We start from the raw sequence: 26,811 nt of genomic DNA, 5'->3' as shown, positions 1-26,811 counted from the left end.
GTGTGAGTATTTCTTCACAACTGCTGAATGCCCCTGGAAAAGTTATACTATGAGCAGATGCGCCATTGCCTTTTGAGTGAAATACTGTGAAAGGGGTTTGTTTAACTGAAGTATCATGGGGCAGGGGTGGGGGTGTGCTGGGCATAGGACAGATACATTAAGGAGACCCATTTCTGAAAAGAGAGCAGACACTCTGTGCCCAGAAAATGCGACAAGAAAAGCTGAAGGAGGAACAAGTTGACAGATTGGAACACAGGGATTCCCTTGAGAATAAATCATTTTGTTAGTCTTTGAAGTGCTACATTTCTGCTGGTTTGTTCCCTTGAGACTGTCACCCAATGTACTGATCATACTGCTGAGCCCTCCACCAAGTCCTGCTGAGCTAGAAGCACTGATCTCCCCCACGCAAAGTCACATAGCAGGGTAACAGCCCACAGCAGAGTAACACAGATAGTGGCAACAGCTCAGCTTAGGGAGGGCTTAGAATCAGAGAATTCTAGGACTGGAAGGGACCTCAGGAGGTCACTGGCTCCAGCCCCCTGCCTAAAGCAGGATCAGCCCCAAGTAAATCATCCCAGCCAGAACTTTGTCAAGCTGAGACTTAAAAACCTGTAGGGATGGAGATGCCACCATCTCTCTGGGTAACACATTCCAGTGCTTCACCACCCTCCTGGTGAAATAGTCAGCACCAACGTGCACAGCCCCAACCCCCCCGAGGAATTATTTCTTGCACAGAGCAAACTCATAAAGACTTTTGCCCGCTTATTAATGAAAGAGAGCTGCACAGCTAAGTTGATCCCCCTGTATCACTGACTACACCGTTTGCTGGCAGACACGAGGGTGTTTGTTCAATGTAAAAGGGTCGGCGTAGAGCTCGCGTGGGGTTGGGGGCTGGAACAGTCTCTGGAGCGCGGGTGCTGAGAGCCCTTGCGCCCAACTAGACACCCTGTGTGCAATACAAACTTACGTCAAGCCCAAGCAGGGCCGCGTTCCCCGCCCCGCCTGCTCTCCCGCCCGCAGCTACGACTGACAGCTAGCGCGAAGGGCCACACCCCTCCCCTCTCCGCGCCGGCGCAGCTGCGTGCCCCACGCATTACGTAAAGCGGCCCTGACCGCCCCCCCTCCGGGAGAGGGGAATCCCAGGGGGTGTGGGGACAATTGATTGTCACCGCGCAGATCAGGGAAGGCCCCGACTCTATGATGGCGCCGTTGAAGGGGCCGCTCTAGCCGATCCTCGCCGCTCACTATGGTATGTGGGAGGAGCAGAGGAGGTGGCGCCCGGTTACAGGCTCGTGTCTCACCATCTCGCCCGTTTAAGGGCTGTAGACACCATGGCGCCTCCGAAAGGTGAGAGACTGGGTAAGGGAGAGGAAGGTGGGACACTCTCTTCGATTCCCGCGCCCCCCCAGGACTGTGAGATGCTCGGCCCTCAGGGGCAGTTAGTGCCGCGGGCGCGACTGATTACTGGGGAGAGGGGGGACGCGACTGGGCGCTTTCTCACACGGCGGTAGTAAAGGCACAGCAGGGCCCAGCTGCGGCTTCGGAGGGATTAGTGGCGGTTGAGTCGGGGAGTGGGCCATGGGGGTCAGGGGCAGATTGGGGTTATGGGGAAGGTGAGCGGTTAATGGGGGCAGTCAGGGGAGGGGCTTAATGAGCTGTGGGAGCCCTAGGGAGGCAGGTTGCTATGGGGGGCAGGGCAGGGTTAGTGGGTGGGGGGGCCCAGATACAAAGGGCTGTTACTGACTTAAAACTAACACTTTCTCCTGTATGCGACACCCAAGAGTAGTATCCATGTTCAAGGGTACTCTTCCTGTGGCTTTGCTGTTCACTCTGTGGACACGCAAACTGAACTGGTTCATCTCTCTGTGCACTTACATGTTTTCAGCAAAACTCTAGTGTGGTCCTGGAAACTTTGTAAATCATCTGGTTGCTGCAAAATCTAAATATTTGTCCTAAAGCCAGTTGACTGAGACCTTTGAGATTGTAGAGAGAACAAAGCAGCAGAAATGTAGCACTTCAAAGACTAACAAAAGGATTTATTTGGTGAGCCTTGACTGTTCCACACAAGAAATACATTTCCTGGATGCCACAGTACAAATCGCTGATGGCCGCATCAACACCACCCTCTGCAGGAAACCCACTGACTGCTACAGTTACCTACACATCTCCAGCTTCCATCCAGCACACACCACACGATCCATCGTTTACAGTCAAGCCCTTAGATGCAATCACATCTTCTCTGATCCTACTGACAGAGACTGAAAACTACAGGACCTCAACCAAGCATTTATAAAACTGAATTAGCCACCTGGAGAAGTAAAAGAAGTAAATTGACAGGACCAGATGAATACCCAAAACCCAGCTACTTCAAGATAGGCCCAGGAAGATCAACAACAAAACACCACTTGTCACTACCTGTGGCCCCCCAACTCAAACTCCTGCAATGCATCATTAAAAATCTACAACCTATTCTGGATCAGAATGTTACACTCCAAAAGGCTCTATGTGACAGGCCTGTCCTTTCCTATAGACAGCCTCCTAGTCACAGAAAGATTCTCACCAGCAATCATAGACTATGCCACAGTAATTCTTATCCTGGAACTTTTCCTTGCAACAAACCGTGCTGCCAGCTTTGGCCACGTATTTATTCTGACGATACCATGACTGGACCTAGGCATGTTAGTTACAAGATCAAAGGCACATTCTCTGTACTTCAGCAACGTTTTATACGCTACTATGTGCCAACAATGCCCTGACGCTATGTACATTGGACAGACTGGGCGAAACCTTAGCCAAAGAATGAATGGATACATAGCAACATCAGAAAACTCCATACACATAAGCTGGTCAGTGAACACTTTGACAGTGTGGCCCATTCTTTTTAAAGACCTGAGAATTTGTGTCCTGGAACAAAAAGAACTTAAAAACAGATTAGACCAAGAGATTTGTGAGTTAGAGTTCATATTCAAATTCAACACATTAAGATATGGTATGAACAGAGATATCAATTACCTCATGCATTACAAGGACTGCTTCTCTTCCTTTGATGCTCGTAATTATCTCAGACAGGACAGTTAACATCCTCCCATCTCTCACCCCCTTCCTTCCATCCTATTTGATTTGTCAGTTTTCATTGCAACTTTTTTTTTTTGGTCCTGTCTACTTAAATGTCAGTCTGTATTGGAAATGAAATTGATGAAGGGGGTCTGTCCCACGAAAGCTCATCACCGAATAAATAATTTTGTTAGTCTTTAAAGTGCTACATTTCTGCTGCTTTGTTGTGTTGTAGTACAGATTAACATGGCTACCTCTTTGTTACTATTGCAGAGGGAAGTATTTGAAATTTTATTTCTTGACGGTTGTAGCAAGATAAGCAGTAAAGGCATTATTACCTTAAAACAAACTGTAAAACACAGGATTAAATCCTATGCAAATAATTGATATGATTAGTTCACCTGCAGGGAACATAAAACGCTTGGGCTAAGGTTACTCTACAGCTGTCAAAGAAGTCGCTGTTTGGAAGAGACTTCCCAGCAAAGCTGCTGTTGACAGAGTGCAGCCACACCCAAAAGCCAATTGGGAGAGGTCTCCACTCTGTTTACAGAGCAGCTGGACTTCCTGGCCGCTCTCTTGACAAAACAGGCAACCAGAAGCGTGGCAGACAGGGTGGCCCATTGTCCTGGATGCCTCTTCTTTTGATAGAAGGCCCCCCTACCCTCAGCATCCAGACAGCTTTTTAGTTAACAGGACCTGTCAACAAAAGGTGCTGCTCCTCATCTGGGAGGGGCAGGAGGTTGTTGATGGAAGGGCTGACTTTTGTCGACAAAATGGGTTTTGTGTGTGGATATTCAACCAGTGTCGTCAACAAAAACAGGGTTTTGTTGGCAAAACTCGCTAGTGTAACCATAGCCTCTGTAATTAACCAAGAACGGTAAATTTGTGTGGCTCAAACAACATTTCTTCAAAATAGAAGCAGATTAAAATCCAGTAGCTGGAGATGCCTATTGCAGTTTTACTAGCTTGTCACTTAGGGTATCTACATATATGCACTGTGTCCTCCATTACAGGATTTCACATTTCAGAAACTTGCTGAGAGGTATTACAGAAGCTTTTATTTATTGTAATAATATGCAACTCTTTATAAAGCATTTCATCAGTAGATCTCAAGGCATTGTACAGAGGCGGTCAATATCATTCATTATGTTACAGGTCAGATTCTGCCTTGTTTACTTGTGTTGACCAGTATCTTAATTAAATAAATAGGATTACTTTCAGAATAAGATATCGGTCAACCTGAGCAAATGTGGCAGAATCTAGGTGTAAAAAGTTACTTAGTAACATGTTGCTGCAGTGGACAAAGTTCTAGATCCATTTCTGAAACGCTGGAAAGTTTTAGATTCTGGACCTTATAAAGGTGCCATGCAAATAATGGCATTAAAAAATTAGTTGAGGAATTCCTTTTAACTAAACGTAGATCTGAATCAAATCAAACCAAAACGGCACAAAGGGGAAATAGCTGCCCCAGAAATTTGTTTTTTTTTTAAAAAAAAACATTTTGAAGGAGATTTTTCTCCTAAACTGTCAGTATGGATGTGCTGTGTTGGAAAACCAAAGCCATTCTTATTTTAATGTTGTTCAAAACCTTACTCTTCCTAACTTTTATCTTTTAATGTTGTCAGTTGTAATTCTTACATACAGTTAAAAAGCCTTTCCCTCACTACTTTGGCTACAGTGAGCTACTCCTGTAAGTACATTCTAACTGGGAAATTTCAGGAAAAGGTCATTGTCCCCTTCTCCCAGACGGTTCTTTTGATCTGCCATAGAGAGACTGGAAGACTAGTGCAAACAATAATACTGTGTTTGCATGTGGAAAGGTGAAGAGCCTAAAACACACAACCTCTTGGACTGCAGAGACTGAACTCGGATCAAATTTATCCCCAATATTTTACCATCGAGGTCAGTGAAATCAATCTGTCAGTTTTGCAGAGTTGAAATTTCTTCAGAATATTCAGTTATAGGGGATCCTTCTTGCTTCCAGAATTGAACTGCTTGTGTAAAACAAAGATAACATTTTTTTACAACTAACAAAAGAACATCCATACTGGGTCAGACCAAAGGCTTTGTATCTTATCTTCTGACAGTGGCCAATGCCAGGTGTTTCAGAGACAGTGAACAGAAAAGAGAACCACCAAGTGGTCCATCTTCTTTTGCCCATTCCCAGCTTCTGACAGAGACTAGGGACACCATCTCTGCTCATCCTGGCTCTTAGTCATTGATGGACCTATCCTCCATGAATTTATCTAGCTCTTTTTTAAATCCTCGTCAAGTCTTGGCCTTCACAAAATCCTCTGACAAAGAGGTTGACAGGTTGAGTATGTATTGTGTGGTGGGAGTGGCAGCATCCTGGTTTGAGCACCACTAAGGGCTGACTGCCCTAAACCCTGTCTCTTCTTTCCTTGGCCCTACCCTTTCCAGGCACTGAGCTGGACCCTCCCCCTCCGCCACACCCCACCTTGCTGTCAGCTCCACTGACTTTTGAAGTATAGCATCTGGTTCTCAGGGGCCTGTGATGATTGAAACCGGTGATACTTTGAACAAAACCAGCTCTCATTCGTGCTTGTAGCTGTTTCCAGATTTTGTGGTAATTCTACAGATGTTCTAGGCTTCACAGTGATTCACAGTCAGCCAGTCCTGTTTATTTCTTGTGCCATTAACATTGTAATAGAGTCCCTTCTTTTTATACTCTTACCAGAGTCCTGTAAAAGAGCACTGGGGGGAAAAAAGCTTCCATTTATAACTGGCTGTCCTTCTTCAGTTGTATTTGTCTACTATCAAGTTTCTTTTCTTTTAATCTCATTTCAATTTTTGGTACATCTTAAACTTGCAATTTGTGCCACTTTGTGCAGAGCCTTTTGTTACTGCTAACTCTGAGTCTGGACAACTTTCTCGGACTAGTTATAGCTCACATCAAGTGGTCATACACCTGTTACAAGGAAAAGCAGATACCACGGAATATAGATGACTGCATAAGTACATATCAGTGTATGATTGGAACAATGGATTTTTTTTAGTAAATGAATCCATTTAAAATCCAGTACACCTGGACATTTCTTTCTGAGACTCTTCAAATTGGAATTCTTAGATATTCAGTGGAATTGTAGTGGAAATACTGTGAACAACTTCACTGCATTACAAATGCTTGAATTGTGTTCATAGTTTAAAATGAGGAGCAGTCTGAGTTGCTGTAAGTACACTAGCAAGTTGCTCTTTGTTTCGTGTACCAGAGGGGTAGCCAAGTTAGTCTGTATCTTCAAAAACAACAAGAAGTCCTGTGGCACCTTATAGACCAACATATTGTGGATATCTGTAAATCCTGTGGCACCTTTATAGATATCCAAAATATCTGTTAGTCTGTAAGGCGCTGTAGGACTTCCTGTTGTCTGTTTCATGTTCCTTACCAAGCTATATTTTTGCTTTTCAGAGAATGTCAGTTTGCTGTTTAAATTGTACTGCTTGACAGTGATGACCCTGGTGGCTGCAACATACACTGTAGCTTTACGATACACTAGGACGGCAGAAAAAGAACTCTACTTTACCACCACAGCTGTGTGCATCACAGAAGTAATCAAGTTATTTCTAAGTGTGGGTATTTTGGCTAAGTAAGTATGAGTGCTAATCGTTGCATACTGGAACTGCATTCTCATTCTTCTCACATACTTGCAGGTACACATACATGTACGCACACAAGCAGACATAAGAGTCATTGCTTACTGTCTTTTATATCTCTTACTTGTGAAGCTGGGCGAGAATGCCATTGAAAAACAATGCTGTGAAAGGAATAGTCTGGCCATGTCTACACTTGGCCAAAATATTGAAAGGGCCATGCTGATGGCCGAATTGGAGAATACTAATGAGGCACTGAAATGAATATTCAGCACCTCATTAGCATGCTGCCGGCCACGGCTCTTCAGCTGATAGCAATAATGGGATTTCGACGTTTGTGGGGCCCTTTTGAAAAGGGCCCTGTGTAGATGAGCTGTGTGCGATTGAAATGTGGCACATTTGAAGTGCCACAGCCAGCAGCATGCTAATTGGGCACTGAATACTCATTTCAGCACCTCATTAGTATTGTCTGATTTGGCCATTAGCATGGCCCTTTTGAAATGCTGGCCAAGTGTCGATATAGCCTTTATGTCAGAACTTGTGAACTCTTTTCTAAATCACTTCTGTAAACCTGACAATATGTAGATGTGTCCATTTTCATGTTTAAGTTCATGTGCTTTGGAGCAAGTTCAAAACGAATTAGATCAGTGTTTCTGAAACTATGTTCTGTGAAACATTGGTGTTCCGTGAACAACTTGCAGGTGTGCCGCGAGCGTCTAACACCTTTATGGTATCCTACACTGGTGGTATAGACTTTCTGTTTTTTAAAACCAGATACAATGTTACTTTTTCATTGCCGTGATACACGATTAAATTACTTCATTTTGTTTTTACTGTATATGCTGCTGTTTGGCATTCTTTTTTTTGGCCTGAATTTTTTTAAAGAAAATTTTCATTGGTGATCCACATAAAAATATTATTGTTTGGTGTTCCATGGTCTCAAAGCTAAGAAAAACTGGATTAGATACAAAGTACTGGGTCTTAAGTATTTAGTATAGATGAGATTTGGGTCTTTTTCAGAACTCTTGTGTGTGTAAATAATCTGTAATTCCCTCTGATAAAATTCTTCAGAGTTACTCAAGAATAATCTTAATATTTCTATAAGGAGTGAACTGTGTAACTCCAGAGGCACTGAGACCACTGACGAGAGAGTGATGTCTCTGCTCTGTGGTCTTGGCTGAGAGCCACCTAGCTTTTAGCTCATGTGGTTGATAAACCACATGGCTCTAGCCCCTGAGGTCACAGGTTAATTCCTGCCTGCCAACAGCCAGGGTCCGTGGGCCTTACAGGTGTAAGGGTATAAATCCACACTGAAGGCTGACGGGATTTATAAGAGTCTCTGCAGTCTAGCCTTCAGATAAGTGACAGCTACGAAAAAGCTGAATGCACCTATGAATGCCTGAATGTGCAGGGTAGGTGGTCTCCAACTGTAGTTTCTTCCTTTGACATCTTCAGTACTGCCTTTAATAGATTCCAAGGGCAGAAGGGACCGCTATGTTCACCTGGCTTGACCTCCTGCATAACACTGCCACAGAACTTTCCCAAATTAATTCCTAGCGTGGGGCTTTTTTTAAATCAGTCTTGTTTTAAAAGTTGTCAGTGTTGGAGAATTCACCATTCTTATCCTGGGAAAATTTTTCCAGTGGTTAATTATTCTAGTTATTTAAAAACAAAAACAAAACAAAACAAAAAACCCCTCAATTTCCAGTATGTTTGTCTTGCTTCAGCTGCTAGCTAGTGGACTGTATTACATTCTTCTCTGCTGGATTCAAGAGCCCATTATTAAGTACTTGTTCCCCAGGTGTCTGTCTATAGACTATAATTAAGTCACTCCTTAAACATTTCTTTGTTAAACTAAATGGACTGAGCTTCCTGAATCTTGCTGTAAGGCTTGTTTTCTGATCCATTAATCATCCTTGTCATTTGCTCTGAACTCTCTTCAATTTATGAGCAGTGTTTTGAAATGTGGGCACTGGAACTGGGTACAGTAGTTGAGCAGAAATTGCATCAGTGAAAAATACAGAGATTAAATAACCTCTGTACTCCTCGAGATTCCTGTTAAAGCATCCTAGGGTTCCATTAGCTCTTTTGGCCCCAGTGTCAAACTGGTGGCTCATGTTCAGCTGGTTATCCACTACCACCCTCATATTTTTGCAACCTCTTTAGTGTGCAAGAGAAATTCAGCTGGTGTGTAAACTCACATTTATCTCAAGATAACCGACATATTTGCTTACATTTGTTATTAGAAAGAGCTAGCAAAAGGTTATCTTTATTAATGTGTATAATAGCTGCAGTAATACAAGCTTGAATTAAAATGTATAATGTTTGTTAATACTGATGCTTCAGTGTGTAAGCTGATCACCCAGTGGATTCAGGAAGAAGTCTGCTCGCATGTGTGCATTTTGCACCTTTGTTTGAAGCAGCCAGTGCTGATCATTGTTAAAGTACAGGACACCAAATAAGGTAAACTAGAGTTCTCTTCCAATATAGAATTGAAATAATTAATTACACTTGCTGTAGTTCTCTACTGCGTTCACATTTTCAGCATTATTGCATGTTTAAGCCTGAAACATTACTTTAAACTTTGAACAAATGACAGATGTCTTCTTTTTTAAATTGAGACTTACTGTAGTTTTAGGCTGTATAATTATAGGCAAAGTAAATAATTGAGATTAAAATGAACTTGGCATTCTTCTGGCCACCTGAACTCCGAATACGCAATTTGTTCCGGTTCCCCACATGATTGATAGTTTTTTGGAGTTGAGAGTAGAAAAGCCAAACTCTCTTGCATTCTAGTTTTATTTGGAATTACACATTTTTAACGAATAACTACATACAGATTACAAGCTTGAGTATCATGTATATATCTTCCTCATATCCCAAGGCAGAAGAAAACAGAATACATTTCCAAGTTAAATTTACAGACACATCAAAGATGTTGAACTGCAGCCAAAGCACTTTTTTTTCCCCTCTTATGGGCCCTGGTTTTGCATTATGTGTGATTAAGATCTGTTCTGAGTTCTTTGTGTTCTTAGTGCCAGTTTTGTGAGTGAAGGATGAAACTCCTTTATTAACTTTTAATTTTTACCTTTTGGTGGGTTTAAATCTATCTAGGTGTTCTCAGTCTCTAATGTAACTTTAAATCACATCATCTTATCAAATTCAGAATATTTTTTAAAAATGTTTTCTTGGTCCTCACAAGAGGCCTTACAGAAGGGCTGCATACAAGAAGCTGTAATATTCCAATATAGTCAAATGAATATGAATAATCAAAACAATTGTTTCCCTTCTCAAAAACAAGAATAGAAGTGGTATTTAAGGGGCATGATTTGTTTTTCTTCATTGCTAAAATTCCATGTCAAAAGTACAAGAGAACTATGTTTAAGTATCGGGCCCTTGCTTCTGTGCCCTTCTGCCTTCAGTCATGGAAAATTTATCATCCACCTCAGACAAAGCTTGAGAGGTTCCTACAGTCTGGGTGGAACAGATGGAGAAAAGTGGAATATAAGAAGAAAATGACAGTCTGGCGTGTGTTGTTCAGCTGTTAATTACATTTCAGTCATCTGTCTAGTACATTTACAAAGTATTTCAGTTGAGTTTATTTTTGTGTGTGTATGAATAGTTACTGTTTGAAACTCTGGCTGCACATATGTAAGATAAAAGCCCACCTATCCAATAAAACAGAACTAAATTGAAACAGTGTCAGCTAAAGAATTCTCAGCTCTCTGCAGATGAGGAAAGAAAGTATATCCCGTTATAAGTGTGCTGGTCTCTTTTTAGCACAAAATCCCAGTGAAAAGTAAGTGTGTGTGTGTGTGTGTGTGTGTGTGTCGGAAGGGAGCAGGTCGGTGGGCAGTAGGATTTCTCCTAGATTGTGAAGCAAACTGCAGTTTTTTTTCCTGTAGTACTGTGGGTGGTACTCACAAGAGATCCTTCCTTTTAAGTGGGATGATTTGTTTAATCATTTACATCAGTAACTTTGCTGAAATACAACCTCTGTCTAATTTTGCTTCATCCTATTACTGCTATAATTTAACTTTGAGTGACCAGCCTGGCAATATACTATTTTTGGGCCTCATCATTCATGCTTAAGTATGCTATTTGTAATAGTATTATAACTGAACAAAGATAAGTGCAGTTCTGTCCATTTTTTTAAATAATTTGGCAGCCTGACTTTAACAAACAAAAAGTATGCTATATTGTGGGATATCATTGTATAAAAAGGTGGTATTTTTCCACATTTATTCTAACAGTTACACTTCATCTACATTAATTGTTTACTTCAATTTTTTTTTTTAAAACAGAAATCTTCTTCTGACCTTTCTCATTCCAAAATCTGCTCCTGGTCCTTAATGGTTTGTACTTGCTGTAGAGTGAATTGATTTTCAATGTAGCTTTTTTTATTAATTGCAGATCCCAACCATTTTTTTGAGGCATGGGTTTTAAAGTCCTGCCAAAGAACACTGTTCAGGCATCTCACTTTAAATGAATCATCAAATACATTTGTGCTAAAATCTTTTATTTTGCAGAGAAACTGGAAGCCTGAAAAGGCTGATGACCTCTTTAAAAGAAAATGTATTAGGCAGTCCTAAGGAAATGCTAAAATTAAGTGTTCCTTCAGTGGTGTATGCAGTCCAAAACAACATGGCTTTTTTGGCTCTTAGCAATTTGGATGCTGCAGTCTATCAGGTAACTGGAATTATTATGGTTAGGCACCAGAACACAGAATCCCTTTTTTAAAAAACATTTTCGGGTTTTAATTTTCTCTGCTTCAGTGCCGTATGATGCCTTAGAAAATTTTAATTGCTATTATTCAGCCACTGAAAAGTGCTCCTTAAAAGAGACTCATCAGGACAGACAGTGAAAGACATAATGCATTGGGAGGACAAGAGGCAGCCAGTGTTGTAGTTATCTTTCAGCAGGAAATGTGTTTTTTCTCTGATGATTAAGATTATTGAAGACAACATTTTAGGGGGTAAATAAGAAGACGAGTGGCCTGGAATGCAAACGTAAGAAAATGCAATTACAGGATTCTTTGGAGGTTTATGTGAACTGTGATTTGCACATTTATGTGTCAGTTTGTGGTTGCATTAGCAATGAGAAAAAATTCCAAGTCTCTTGTAAATAGTGGTTTATTATTGGCATCGTGTGACATTGTGTATAGCCACATGTTAAAAAGCTGAATGCCACACTCTTGCTGTATGCAAGTAAGAAGAGAAACCTGGAGGTCATCACATCAAGTGATACAGTTTGTAATTACTGTGCATGTGATCAAGGTGTGAATTTTGATAAGTTCCTTTAAAATAGCCTTGCCACTACATTTTTGTGTTTTTGGTTAGAACTAAATTTTGACGGAGGTGAAAGTTCAGTGTTTTATCACATTAATCTTGTTGCTTAACGTACTACCGGAAGGTGCTTAAATACTATGATGATGAAAGTGTTTACGATGATCTATGTAGAAGAAAATAATTCATTTGTGGTTTAGGTTGAAAAGTAAAATCCTTATTATGTTTGGTAATAATGAACTTTGAAACCATGTATTTAGATTTAATAGTGGAAGGAATTGAAATTAAACCTTGCTGTAAAACCCTACCTGTTTAATTGTTAAAGTAACTCTGTTTATAAATATAAGCCTATGCAAATTGCATGAGAACAAAATGAATGCCCTCCCACATCCAAAAATTAAATATTAAAATATTTTTAAATGAGGTAAGGTACTTATGTACAATGTTTTACAGACCTTACCATGTATAGATAATTAATCACAACATTATGTAAAAATTCACTGTATCTATTTCAAATCAACCATAGCTCTGACCCATAAGAGAAATACACGCATCACTAATCCTCTATATGAAAATACAGGAAGAAACTGCAAAGGTTGCAAAATAAAGTACTTGAAGATCAGGAAATACCAAACATAGGCTTACTACTTCATGTGTATGTGCAAATACTTTAATTACACTAAAATCCATTGTTGTTTCTAGAGATCCTGTCCTGTTTCAGGGCACAAATTGATTGATGTGAAGTGAATGAAGAAGAAGCAGTATTTATGTTTAAATAATGTAGCATGCAGCACAATTGCAGGCTGCCAACCTACATTTAAACACATTTTAGTAAATAAAATACTTTTATACAAGTCAAATTCTTTGCAAGTATTTTTGTTCTCACTATTGCATGACTCCCCCACTCATGGTACACTGTCCACCCTGAGTATTGAAAGTCACATTAAGCAATTACATTTAGTGTAAATAAACAATAAATCCACTAAATGCTAAATTCACTATTTTGAAATGCATAGGGTCATGCTATATTCACATGGTTATAACTGCAAGTGAAATTTAGCCCAGAATTAGTCAGGGAATTGTATCTTTATATGTAATACTGTATGCTGTTGAGTTCAGTTATGATTTTGACAGTGTTATGTAACTATATGCTATCTGCCATTTTCCCTTTTTTAGGTGACATATCAGTTGAAGATCCCATGCACAGCCTTATGTACAGTCCTAATGTTAAACCGCTCCCTCAGTAAATTGCAGTGGTTCTCTGTATTTATGTTGTGTGGTGGAGTAACACTTGTTCAGTGGAAACCTGCTGAGGCTACGAAAGTACAGGTAAGCCCTTATCGCTGAGGGTAGGTCTACACAGCAAAGTTATTTCGAAATAGCTATCCTAGCATCTACAATTCAACTGCTGTTTTGGAATAGTGGTTGACTTCTTTTGAAATTGGTAAACCTCATTCAACGAGGAATAGTGCTGTTAAAACAGGGAATAGTGAGTATTTTGAAATAAGCCATAGTGCATCCAATGACTCTATTTTGAAATAGGCTTTATGGCTACATCTGCGTTACAATGATTTTTTGAAAGAGTGCATCCACACACGAAAAAACAGATCAAAAAATCAATCCGCTCTTTCGATAGAGTTCACGCAGTCCCCCCACTCTTTTTTGAAAGAACAGGCCAGGGATTGGAAAATCTGGCGCCATGAGGACTACCGTTTTGAAAAAAGGGCCCATGGAGCATTTACGCACGCTTTTTTTTCCAAAAGAAGCTTTCAAAAGAAGGTGCTCTTCCTGTTCCGAGAGTGGCAGAGGACTTCTGAGAGAAGAGCTGCTTTCTTTTGATTTCAGATTGAAAGAGCTCATTTTGTGTGCAGATGCTCTGTGTGTTCTTTTGAAGAAGGGCCAGATTTTCTGAAAGAACTTGCTAGTGTAGACACAGCTTGTGTGTGTAAATGCTGTATTTCAAAATAGCTAAGCGCTATTTCAAAATGTGCTTTGTGTAGCAGTACTATTTTGAAATAAACTATTCTGGAATAACTTTTGAAATGAGGCTGCTGTGTAGACGTAGCCTTAGATACGGTCTCTGGACACTTCATGTGAAACAGCAGGCTGCCTCAAGCCTCTTCCCTACGTGTGTCAGTCGCTGTGTGGTGGCTGTGCAAGGTTTGTAATAATGTGTGCCAAGTGCACCTCAACAGTGCTTCCATCGCTTGTTTGCAGCCCTGCTATTTGACAGCATAAAGCATTAGTGTGATCATTTACCTCAAGTTCAGTGGTCCCCAAACTGTAGGGCATGTCCCAAGCAGGGGCGTGGGGAACGCAGAGAAATGTTTTGGGAGGTGTTTTAGCAACCCAGCCTCTTTTGGCCCCAGCTCTGTTTGATTCCTGGCTCCCATCCACAGCTCCCACCCACACTTCCAGGTATGCCCTAAGCCATAGGCGTCAACCCACCCCCAGCTACTGCCCTCAGCCTTGGCCCTGGCCTCTTGCTGTCTGCTGTCCCAGACCAGGTCTCATGCCTGGCCCCAGACTCTGATTGCAGCCTCAGGCTCTGGCCCTAAGCAAGGCCCTGCTCTCAGCCCTGGCTTATAACCATGGCCTGCAGGGGACAGAGAAGGCTAAGAGGGAGCTCAAGAAAATAAAGGTTGGGGACCACTGCTGTGCTGATTCAGATGGATTTGTTACCCTGCCACATCCTATACTTTCTGGAAGAGAAGTGATTTCTACAAGTAGCATAGATAACCACTACAGTAAATTCAACAGCAGAGAAAATACTGTGGCAATTCACTTTGTTCAGTAGTTAGTTTTGTGGTGGTTGGAGGAAGAAACTGGGAGTTAGTAAAGCAAATAATACCTGGCTTTATATAGCTCTTTACAAAAAAACATCCTTGTTTTTCTAGACCAAGAAAACAAGGCACAGAGAGACAAATGACTTGTGTGTCTCAGTACTTCTAAAGTTGAAAATATATGTGGCAAAGGAAACTCCATAGTTCAGCATCAGTGAAGAGAGCTAGCTAAGCTGCAAGGCAGCTCTGGCTAAGAAATGGTTACTTAATTTACTGTAGCCTAGCACATTTTCATCTTGTAATACAGTGCTAATATATGGTCGTCTTACTAAACTGGCTTCTGGAAATAATTACTATAAATTAATCCAGCGCTACTACTAACCTACTGTCTGTTTCTGTTTATGGTTCATGTTGCAGATGGAGCAGAATCCGTGGTTAGGGTTTGGTGCTATAGCTGTTGCCGTATTATGTTCAGGATTTGCAGGTAAAATGTTTTTGTATGCAATTTTGTTTTGAACAGGCCTGGACCTTTCCTCATGGGGAAACTAAAACATCTCACATCTTATTACTTAATTTAACTATATTGATTAATAAGGTGGCCTGAGAGCTAAGCAAGGACCTCATACCCTTCTGAACATATTTACCTGCTATTTCCTGTGGTTTATAACATTGTGATGTCAGAAATCCAGTACTTAAATTGCAAAATATAGTGATGTTACAAACATGCTTTTGATTTCAAGTCTGTCTTTAAACAAGGAGGTGGGCCTGGGAAAGGACTAGCCCTTCATCAAAACTAAAGATTTGTGGTTGCACTAAAAGAAAACTAGGAAGTGACTTGTGTAGTATTTTTTTTAAATAAAAACTTCTTTTCTAAGTTTGCTTTGGTATTGACAGCACCCTTAACATTTAGAATAGGAGGTCCACATTCGTCCACATATGGAATGGCACTCATGTCTGGCTTTGTGCTGGTTCAGCCTTTGGAATCAGCCCTTCATAATGCCAGGGGTGCAACTGAAAATCAGTGAGGTGCAGAGGGACCAGGTATAATAGATGGTTAGAGGAGAAGCAGGAAACAGAAGAAATTCCATATAAACTGATTCTTTCCTATGAGAAGAAGTTCTTGCTGGCTTTTATCCTTCGCAATGGCAGAAGCCAGAGAACTGGGAACAAGTGAGCTGTCGTTGAAATATCATTACAGTTGTGTTTTCTGCTGTATAATAAAGAAAAAAAAATCCTGTTTACATGGTTCAGGAGGAATGTTTTTGTAGCTGAAGACTTAGAGTTGATGGAATCATTTGGTCTAAATCATGCTCTTTTTTTTTCTATTTTTTCCCCAGTTGAATAATTGGGCATGAACCAAGAATTATCGCTTCCAGCCACTCAATATGATGCTCCCTGTGAGGCTCTTGTGGTTGTCACTTGTGTATTAATAAATGTGCTTATTGTTATATTGGTAGAAAACAAATTCTCCTTGAAACAAGATCTTCACAAAACCCATCTGATTTGTAATACAGCTCCCAAGGGGCCTATTCAAAAGGTTACAGATACAAATACAAAATAAATTCACCAGTTGCTTATCAGCCTGCAGTCAAAAAATTCCCTATTACAATGAATCGAGTCTAGCCAGCATCCCCTTCCATACTTAACCTCAGCCATCCCCGTGGCTTGCCGTTCCAGTCGCAGCATTACAGGTACATAGGTGGGCCTTGGCAGCCCATCCTGAAGGCCAGCACATTCAGATGCTTTAGGATCAGAGTGGGACAGGTTCAAAGTTGAGGACCTTCCTCTTCTGTAGCAAGAGGGCTCCAGCTTGAGGTACTTCCCCTAAATACAGTTGTAGCAGTGAACCATAGGGAAAGATATTGGCAGATCTAAATCCATATTTTGGCTTTAAAAGTTCAGAACAATACTAAGTTCTACCCAAAAACCAATAGTCATCGTAGATCCCACTGCCTTGGCATAATGTATTGCCAGTGAAAATAACCACTTAAGCTAGTTGGTGCATTTTCCATTAGCTGCAGTTTCTGGGCTGTCCCATGGAGAATGCATTGCACTTGTTTATCAGAGTCCATGTCTGAAAACCAGTTGGAATCTTCTAGCCACAAGATGATAGAGAAAAGCTTTCTTTGAAACTGTTTGGTAACAGTAGCTGGGGATCCATAGAGCCTGTGAAAATATAAACTGACAGAGTACCTTGTAATAATACCAGCCCAAATTCTTCACCTGAGTGCTGGCCACATCATCATGCCCAGTAATGTTGTCCAGCTGATTTGTGTTTTTGTGTGCATTCAGCTGTTTTTGTACTAAACATTAAGCATTACATCATGGTCCTGGAAAGCATACACTGACAGTTGTGTTCTTCCGAGATGATGACATTGAAAGCAGCTTACTGGGCAGGTGATTAAAAATGAAACAGATTTATATTCATTGCCGCCAGCTGGAAAATTGTCTCAGTGGGCAGAAAATAAATTCACAGTGGTCTCATTGTTCTAACTACCACTGCATCAATCACAGACTGCTTGTTCTGGTTTGCTTTGCTCTTGCAGAATATATCTATGTAGCCATGTACAATTTTCCTGCTTAATCTTTTTTGTATTTTACACACATGCAATTTTGAATAGGCTCTGTAGCCACTGTATGTATCCCACATACTTGCTGTATTTGTTGTTGTTTTTTTTTTAAAATTATGACGCTCTTAAGCAGTAATAATAATCTTCATCAGTAAACTAGTAGCGTGGCACTGATAACTTCTGTTAGACAAGCATGTCATACTCTCCCTATTTCTCTTCATTTACCCATCCCATCCTGGTTCAGTAGTGACTGGAAGGCAGCAGCTATGAGTAATAATCAATATATTAAAAAAGGCAAAGAGAGAGCAGTCAGGATAAGTTATAAAGCAGTAAAATTGATATGGGCAGCCAAACAAAGGAAAATCCGTGGCTGTACAGGTAAGGACAATAAGGCATTTTTGTCCACTATATCATGAATAAAAGAGATCTTAATGGTACAGCCCATTATTAGGGGAAGATGCTTTGTAATACAGAATCATAGAATACTAGAAATGAAAGGTACCTTGAGAGGTCCTAGAGTCTAGTTCTCTGCACTTATGGCAGGAACAAACACCATCTAGACCATCCCTGACAGGTATTTGTCTCACCTGTTGTTATAAAAAAGCTCCAATGATGAAGAGTCCACAGCATTCCTTGACAATTTATTCCACTGCTCAACCACCTTGAAAAGAAGTTTTTCCTAATGTCCAACCTAAATTTTCCGTGGTGGAATTTAAGAAGCAGCGCACATGTTCAATAAATATTGCTGTTCTGTATTTGGAAAGAGATGTGATAATGTATTTAAGTCATGGATGATGAAGTTCTTTCAAAACTAATAACTGAGAATATTGGACAACATCTGCTAGGGACAGACACTTTAAAATGAGCCCTCCCTTTCAGAATGGGCATGTTAGTGAGCAGTTTGGAAGATGCTACTGAGGAGTTGATATGAATATGCAGTGCCTCATTAGCATAATGGCAGCTGCATGCAATCTGAAAGTGCCACCTTTGGAACGCATGCCACCCATGTAGATGGGGGCCTTTCAAAAGGAGTTGTGGATTTCGAATGCCCCTGCTTCCTGTTTGGTTTTAGGAATAAGGGGCTTTTGAATTCTGGGGGTCCTTTTGATCAACGCCCATCTACATGGGCGGTGCACGTTCCGAAAGTGGCACTTTTGAATCGCGTGTGGCCACAATTTTTCTAATGAGGTGCTGCATATTCACCTCATTAGCATCTTCCAAACTGCCTCATTAACATGCCCTTTCTGAAAGCAGGGGGCTAGTGTAGACATAGCTAGTCATTGAGATTGTTTGGTTAACTGGGCTAATTAAAATAAAATGCACTTGAATACAGCCAGGTGCAAATTACGCATCTGGAATTGGGGAATGCAGACCACACTTACAGAATACGGCATGGTATGCTGAAAAGCAAGGTGCTAAAACATGTAGAGCTTATATTGAACAGGTAACGCAAGCTCCCACTGTGATAGCTGTAGCTGCTACATACCTGGGAATAGTGGGATAGCGAGGTGATTTCCCTCTCAAGAGAGCATGCGTGTAAAATTCTGGTGTTTACATTTTAAAAAGTGACAGAGAGAGAGTTGTTACTCTGTATTCTATCAAACAAAAAAGCAGTCTAGCAGTACTTTAAAGACTAACAAAATAATTTATTAGGTGATGAGCTTTCGTGGGACAGACCCACTTCATTAAAACTTAGCATTCTGGAAGTGGGTCTGTCCCACGAAAGCTCATCACCTAACACATAATTTTGTTAGTCTTTGAAGTGCTACTGGACTGCTTTTTTTGTTTTGATGCATTTTAAAAAGAATTCTCAAAAATGGAGAGGGTGCAGATGAAAACCACAAAAATTATTTAAGCACTGGAAAAATGCTTTATAGTGAGCTCTTTGAGCACCTCAATCTGTTTACCATAGCAAAAACGTTGAGATGGCTTCATTACAGCATGCTGAGTACCTTCAGTGTGAGGCAGTAGTGGTTACTAAAGAGCTCTTAGATCGAGCAGAGAGGCTGTACAAGAAACGTTGTCTAGAAGCTAAGGCCAGACATGTTCAAATTAGAAATGGGATATGTATGTTTTTTTTTGTTTTTTGTTTTTTTTAATATGTATGGTTTAAACAGCGGGGGTGACTTAGCTGTTGAAACAGAGGAAAGTGGTGGGTTCTCCCTTTCTTGATATAATGATTTGAGGTAGATGGGTGGTCAGCTAGATCATAGGATCTCTTCAAGCCTTAAACCAACCCTATCTGTCCTCTTATTGCTCCCTGTTCTCTTATTCCCTGCCCCAATTACCCCCTGCTCCCCTTGGATCTGCTGCTTCCTGTTAAATCTGTGAACCTGTAAGAGTGAGTTTTGCATTCGCTTTTATTGAATTCTCTCTTTTCAGGTGTCTATTTTGAGAGAGTATTGAAGAGTTCAGATACTTCCTTGTGGGTCAGGAACATTCAGATGTACTTGTCTGGAATTGTGGTGACTTTAGTTGGTGTTTACATGTCAGAAGGAGCTCAAGTTCTTGAGAAGGGATTTTTCTATGGCTACACTTATTTTGTCGCATTTGTCATCTGTAAGTATCCTTCAGTCTCAGTGCCCTGTCATATTGCTTCCAAGGTATTCATTAGAAATACTCAAATTCAGTGAAGATCAGCGCCCCTTTAGTGAGTTTAGAGAGGAAGCATTTAGATTTCCGTATAAAATCAGGTAACTTTTTTCAGCACAGCCTTAACTAATGAGTAGAACATCCACAGTGGGTCAAGTCATGGCCTTTCTGCTAGGTGATAGCCATCTGTTCTGCTGTGTGTGGTTTTTAAAATGGCGAGTTAGCAAGATTAGATCATAGCACTAATGAGCTGTACAACATGACAGATCTAAGCACATTATTTTAACACCAAGACTTCAGTAATAAGAATGTTGTGTTTTGCTTCCCAGTTCTTGCCAGCGTTGGAGGCCTCTACACTTCTGTTGTTGTTAAATACACAGACAACATTATGAAAGGGTTTTCTGCAGCAGCAGCCATTGTCCTTTCTACTGTTGCATCGGTGATGCTGTTTGGTTTACAGATCAGTAAGTAGCTTTTGGCTAATGTTTTGAAGTGACCCCGTATGCTCATTTCACTCTCCTGAGTAGCCTGGTTACAGTGCAGGTCGGAATGCTTTACAGCACGGGTGGGCAAACTGTTTGGCCTGAAGGCCGCATTGGGGTCAGAAATTTTATGGAGGGCCAGGTAGGTGTGGCTGTGTCTACCCACATAGACAGGCATGGCCCAAAGCTCCACCTCCTGCCTGCCCTCCATGCTCCCTCTTCCTTGCCTTCTGACTACCCTGTGCTCCCTCTCTCTGCCCCCTGCCTTCTGACTGCTCCTGCATGTTCCTTGTCCCCCTGCTTCCTGCCCTCTACCCACAGACTAACCCTGCTCCCTGACCGTGCCACCTGGCGCATCAGAGCAGGCAGTGCTGCAGCTACGTTGCCTGGCCAGAGCTAATAGCTGCACCACCAGGAGCACAGGGGCTGGTGGCATGGTAGGTGCATTGCCCAGGCACTGGGGGAGGAGGGACAGAGGGAGAAGGGGCAAGGCTGAGGGCTGGCCTCCCTGAGCAGAAGCTTGGGGATTGGTCAGAAAGGTCTGGCAGGCTGGATGTGGCCTGCAGGCTGTAGTTTGCTCCACTCTGCTTTACGGACCACTCTGGGGTTTTCTTGATTGTGTTTTTCTGAATCGCTGACAGTAGCTAATAAAGGAACTGCTGTAGTATTTTTATGCAGCATTCATGAACTCGGAGCCACAGTCCTAAGTTAACTTCTCAAATCTTTATGAAATACCTATGCCAAGTCCACAGTAGTTATTGTATTAGAGTGCTGTAATAATGGTTACCCACCGGTTGACCTTGTGCTGTTTATGACCAGCATAGTGGTTTAAGGACATTCTTCAGGGCAGAGACAAGGTAATATCTTGGACCAGCTTCTGTTGGTGAGAGAGACAGGTTTCCTGGCTGCACAGAGCTCTTCTTCAAGTCAGCTCAGTATGGCCCCCAAACTTTTCTCTCATCCACTGAGGCTGGTCCAATAAAAGGTGTTGCCTCACTTGCCTTGTCTAATACCCTAGAACCAATGCAGCTACAACTACGCTGTATATGTACTTTGCTGCTGTCAAAATTCAGTCTACAATTACATTTGCACCGCAGGAAGAGGCAGAGGGCAGTGGTGGAACAATATAGAATCAAAGTACTGGAAGGGATCTTGTGAGGTCTTCTAGTCCAGTCTCCCGTACGTGTCACAGGACTAAGCATTATCTGGACCATCCCAGACAGAAGTTTGTCTAACCTGTCCTCAAAAATCTCCAGTGGTGGTATTGCACAGCTTAATGTGAGGCATTGTCTGACTTAGAGGTGAATCTTGAAAGGGAACTTTGTGTGAAGTGACGAGCTTCCCAAGGGTTGGATCTAAATGGTTGCAGAACACTGCTCCAGGCGGAGTGGTGGAAGGTTGATTATCTTTGTTAAAACTAGATTGGACAAAACACTAGAAAATGCACTGGAGGGAACTTCTTGGAGTGGCTAATCTAACTCCTCAGCAAGAGCCTCAGTCTAATACTAGTACTCAAGTCTGTACAGGTTTGGAAAAGCAAACTGTGCTCACAATGTGTATAGGTTACAATTCCTGTTGTATTCAGCAGTCATTAAGGAAGAACAAATACAGCACTGTAGGATGTCTGTTTCAGACCTGCTCTTTTGACCTTCCCCCTATGACTTACTGAAATGCTATGAAGTTTGCTGGGGCTGGTAGATGGTTAGTTTTCACTGTCAAAATGTGGTACAGATTAATAGGGTGATAGCACACATGTCCCTTCAAGTGCTATAATTTGAGGATATTGGAATGGTGGAGTGTAACTTTCTCAGTTAAGTCCCTAGGAAAGTTTTGGTTTGTTTTCCGTTAGGAACTGTGTCTCTAAATGATGTTTTGTTCTCTTCCAGCTCTAACCTTTTCTCTTGGTGCTCTCCTTGTATGTATTTCTATATACCTGTATGGATTACCTCGACAAGACACCACAAAAATCCAGCCATCTTCGGAGAAAGTGAGTTTGAAAGAGAAACCTATTAATGTGTAATATTTGCCACAATAAAGGACAAGAGACACTCCAAAGGAAAGACCTGTTTTCAAAATTAGCCTTAAATTAGTTACGGAAGGACTCAACTTGGCTGGAAAAGAAGCAGAAAATAATTCTGTAAGGAAGTAAAGGGTTGTCATCTGATGATACAGACTCCACCTTGTTGTCAAGCTCCTGAAGAAGGTGGTTCACATAGGTATGTTTGGCTCCTGTTGGACTGTGAGGAGCCCACCTTACCAGGAAAGTAGAATGAAGGAAGTGAACCTTGTCTTGTACATAAAAGATGGACATTCTCTCCAGCTGTATATATGAAAGACTATTGTACTGTTGGTGGGCAGAAATGCTGACAGGCAGCAGAAGCTCTGTTAAAGGATGTCTCATTGCCAAAGCTGGGCCTCGTGCTAATTTGGCCCCTGAATTCTGGTGTTGATTTGATTATGCACATACAGGAAAGGAGATTTCTACATTTATAACTTCAGCTATACTGAGTGTGCTTTAGTTACTAAGTACAATCATTGGTTTCAGCCATAGTGGAACAAAGTTAGGGTTTTTGTTCAGTAACTTTTAAAATACCAAGATGTTTATCTTTTATAAAACTATTGTAAAATGTCGCCTTCTTTGTTGAGTAATTTGTGAGACCAGATCACTGATTACATGGGCGATCCAATAATACTGTAGGTAAGTGTTCTCTTCACCTCTGCATATTGGTGTTAAGTCAGCGTGTATAGTTTTGGTTTGAGACAGACGTAAACCTTTTATCTGTATTGCCTAGTAATTTTCTGTGCCCTATCACAGCCTGAGCCATTCTATGTGCACAGCGGAGGGGTGCATGTGAAACCTGGAAGTGTTTTTCTAATGTTTAAGTGTTTTTGTTTGTAGAACAGTGACTTAACCTGTAAAGGTTCAACGAATGCCTTAGTGGACAAAACCACTGCTCTAGTTGATCTTCAACTCTTTTTGGAAGTCCGAGATCAAGTCAACCCATTTAATCAACAGATCGGTAGAAAACATACATAGTACAGTGCACTTGATAGTGTTTTATTTAGAGAAAACCAACTGTGGTACATTTGTTCAGATTGGCTTTCATAACTGACTAAACTCTAGACCTGACCATAGGTGATTAAGGCCCACAGGCACTATAAACTGTGGTGGCTCACAAAACACTTCTACCCCCTACCAGTGGTGTTTGCTTAGTGGCAGCAGAGCACTCCTACTGACCAACCACTGTACAATAGTACTTGCCTTGGCAAAGCTTTTGCCATTGAGAGGAAGAGGGTTTATGCACCTCTGAAAGCTAAAAAGCTTTGTTGCTTTAATGGCCAGTGTAGACAAAGCTTAAGTCAATCCCACTTGCAAAATAACTGTTAAAATTCCACTTCATTAGTTGCTTTGGTGAGAAACAACTTAATGACAGCCCATTGCCCTCCCCCCCTTTAGAGACATCAGCCTTCAGAAATCTGATCAACTTCAGAAGGAATTAACCTGAGAGGTGCGGGTCCTTCTGCTTTTTTTAATGTCAGGGTGACATTTTCCTATTTAAAATTCTCTCCAGTTAAAGTGCAGGCATGGCCATCCAAGAAAAGAAGCTAAGAGCCATGCTATTAGGGTTAGGTAGGGAGGCCTGCAATGTCCCCAATCATTCCCATCCTTGCGTGGAATAAATTGGTGTGCGGCAAGGCATGTAGGAAAGGTGGGGGCTGTGATTGTAATGTGGGGTTTTCTTAATTCCCCAAGACCAGAGTCTGTGGAAGCTGCTTCACTGCCTGGGTCTGAGACATGTTAAGAATGGGAAGGAAGTAGTTTTGTGGATTTGAGCCACTGGAGAGAGAGTTACCCGTAGTGATGGTGCACTGGATCACAGAAAGAGCATCCAAAAAGGAAGGAGGGCTAGCTCGGTTTCATCCCTGCCTTTCTCCATCTTGTCCTAGTTCTTTTTGTTAGAGAGAAGAAGCGGGCCACGATGCTTGAGGTAAAGTGCTGCTCTGTACTTCCAGGAGGGCAACTGAGGCATGTCTATTACTGTCAGTTAGATGTTCTGCTTCCACAAAAGTGAAGTGGAACATACCAACACCACCTAAGGTGGATATAAAAATGATGGCCACTATGAAAACCCAGACAATGCTACACATTTCCCTGCCCTGGAACAGGGGACAAATATATCTGTTTAAGACAGAGGATAGAAAAGTAAACTCATTTTGTTCCTGTTCCTCATTCGTTATGGGGCTTGTGTTTCAACACTGATTACATTTAGTGACCATCTAGCTGACACATGAGATTTTTTTCCCCTCCCTTTGGGATAGCTTTGGAGTAAGGCAGTCATCCATCTCCATTCATTTTAAGCAAAGCAATAAGATCTGAGCCGGTTGCGGGGGGGCATATACTTCAAACTGGTCTTTCAAGTACACAGCAGCTTGGATTTAATTCAGGACACAAAGATATACATTTGGGCATGGCCTCTTGTTACTAGTCCTGAACTATCAATGGGGTAATGCATTAAGCTCCCTTCCCTTTCAGTATCTTATTCTTTTATGGCACAGCTGCTGTGAGACTGCATATTGTGCACAATAGTAGTAGCAGCCTTGGATCATGTGCTCGTCCTGTTGTTCCTTCATTTAAAAAACCCTGAGCCATCTTTGTCTTAAAACAGGAAGTCTCTTAGGCTACGTCTACACTAGCCCAAAACTTCGAAATGGCCATTTTGAAGATTACTAATGAAGCGCTGATATACATATTCAGTGCCTCATTAGCATGCAGGCAGCCGCAGCACTTTGAAATTGCTGCCGTGTGACTCGTCCAGATGGGGGTCCTTTCGGAATCCCTTTACTCCTTTCAGCAGATAGGAATAAGGGGATTTTGAAGTTGGTGGGCTCCTTTCGAAACGGAACCCCGGCTGGACAAGCTGCGTGGCAGTGAGCCGCGGCTGCCAGCATGCTAATGAGGTGCTGAATATGTATTTCAGTGCTTCATTAGTAATCTTCAAAATGGCCATTTGCATGGCCCTTTAGAAGTTTTGGGCTAGAGGAGACACAGCCTTAGTGGGCAAATGAAAGTTGAGCAGCTTGTTCAGGCCACATAGTTCAAGTGGGAAAGAACATCAGTAACCAAACACAAGGGTGGGTGGGTGTGCATGGTGAACTCTTCCAGCGGCTAACACGTTTACAGCTATTAATCTAATAGTGGAAGGTAAACTTAGACTTAATCACTAATAAGGGCTTCAAGGAGGGTGGGAGAGAATAAATCATAGAATGCTAGGACTGGAAGGGACCTTGAGAGGTCATCAAGTCCAGCCCCCTGCCCTCATGGCAGGACCAAGTACTGTCTGTCTAGACCATCCCTGATAGACATTCATTTAACCTCTTCTTAAATATCTCCAGAGATGGAGATTCCACAGCCTCCCTAGGCAATTTTATTCCAGAAGTGTTTGACAACCCTGACAGGTAGGAATTTTTTCCTAATGTTCAACCTCAACCTCCCTTGCTGCAGTTTAAGTCCATTGCTTCTTGTTCTATCCTGAGAGACCAAGGAGAACAAGTTTTCTCCCTCCTCCTTATGACATCCTTTTAGAAACCTGAAAACTGTTATCATGTACCTGCTCAATCTATTTTTTCCAAGCTAAACAAGTCTAATTCTTTCCACCATTCTTCATAGGTCATTCTCTAAACCTTTGATCATTGTTGTTGCTCTTTTCTGGACCCTTTCCAATTTCTACACATCTTGGACTGCGATGCCCAGAACTGGACACAATACTCCAACTGAGGCCTAACCAGCAGAGTAGAGCAGAAGAATGACGACTTGTGTCATGCTCATAACATCCGTTAATGCATCCCAGAATCACGTTTGCTTTTTTTTGCAACAGCATCACACTAACTCATATTTAGCTGGTGGTTCACTATAACCCCTAGATCCCTTTCTGTCATACTCCTTCCTAGACAGTTGCTTCCCATGCTGTGTGAAACTGATTTTTCCTTCCCCAGTGGAACATTTTGCATTTATCTTTATTAAATTTCATCCTGTTTACCTCAGACCATTTCTCCAATTTATCCAGGTCATTTTGAATTTTGACCCTATTCTCCAAAGCACTTGCAACCCCTCGCAGCTTGCCCTCGTCTGCAAACTTAACAAGTGTATTTTCTATGCCGATATCTAAATTTGTTGAAGATATTGAACAGAACTGGTCCCAAAACAGACTGCTGTGGAACCCCACTTGTTATACCTTTCCAGCAGGATTGAGAACCATTCAGAACTACTCACTGTATGGTTATCCATCCAGTTTTGCAGCCGCCTTATAGTAGCCCCATCTAAGTTGTAGTTGCCTAGTTTATTGATAAGAATATCATGAGAAACTGTATCAAATGCCTTAAATAATATCAAACTTTGTCAAACTATAAAGGGAGGGTGTTTTAGGGAGAGCAAGTG

The 26,811-nt window shown here is 41.5% G+C and overlaps 1 protein-coding gene across 4 annotated transcripts; it reads left to right on the top strand.

Annotated features, from left to right (window-relative positions):
* Positions 1 to 1,116: 1,116 nt before the first annotated feature.
* Positions 1,117 to 26,453, top strand: SLC35A1 (solute carrier family 35 member A1). Of its 4 annotated transcripts, XM_074990908.1 has the most exons (9): positions 1,117 to 1,359; positions 6,482 to 6,659; positions 11,193 to 11,352; positions 13,125 to 13,277; positions 15,149 to 15,215; positions 19,684 to 19,860; positions 20,223 to 20,357; positions 22,262 to 22,362; positions 26,044 to 26,453. In XM_074990908.1, the coding sequence occupies exons 1-9, from the start codon at positions 1,332 to 1,334 to the stop codon at positions 26,053 to 26,055; spliced, it is 1,011 nt and encodes a 336-aa protein (XP_074847009.1). In that variant the 5' UTR covers positions 1,117 to 1,331; the 3' UTR covers positions 26,056 to 26,453. The 4 variants fall into 4 exon arrangements, with proteins under 4 accessions (XP_074847009.1, XP_074847008.1, XP_074847007.1 ...); XM_074990907.1 differs by lacking the exon at positions 26,044 to 26,453 and having other exon boundaries at positions 1,117 to 1,347; positions 22,262 to 23,006; XM_074990906.1 differs by lacking the exon at positions 26,044 to 26,453 and having other exon boundaries at positions 22,262 to 23,006.
* The last annotated feature ends 358 nt before the right edge of the window (positions 26,454 to 26,811 follow it).

The sequence above is a fragment of the Carettochelys insculpta genome, chromosome 3, assembly GCF_033958435.1.
Source record: "Carettochelys insculpta isolate YL-2023 chromosome 3, ASM3395843v1, whole genome shotgun sequence".
NCBI classification, from domain to species: domain Eukaryota; kingdom Metazoa; phylum Chordata; order Testudines; family Carettochelyidae; genus Carettochelys; species Carettochelys insculpta.
This window is presented reverse-complemented; position numbering and strand designations above follow the sequence as displayed.

Bases quoted from the DNA above. Each gene is read 5' to 3' on its own strand.
- SLC35A1 (XM_074990905.1), top strand. From the start codon at position 6,448: ATGTTCCTTACCAAGCTATATTTTTGCTTTTCAGAGAATGTCAGTTTG. The intron at 6,660-11,192 runs GTAAGTATGAGT...TTTATTTTGCAG, and splicing joins AGTGTGGGTATTTTGGCTAA to AGAAACTGGAAGCCTGAAAA. The intron at 13,278-15,148 runs GTAAGCCCTTAT...TTCATGTTGCAG, and splicing joins CTGAGGCTACGAAAGTACAG to ATGGAGCAGAATCCGTGGTT.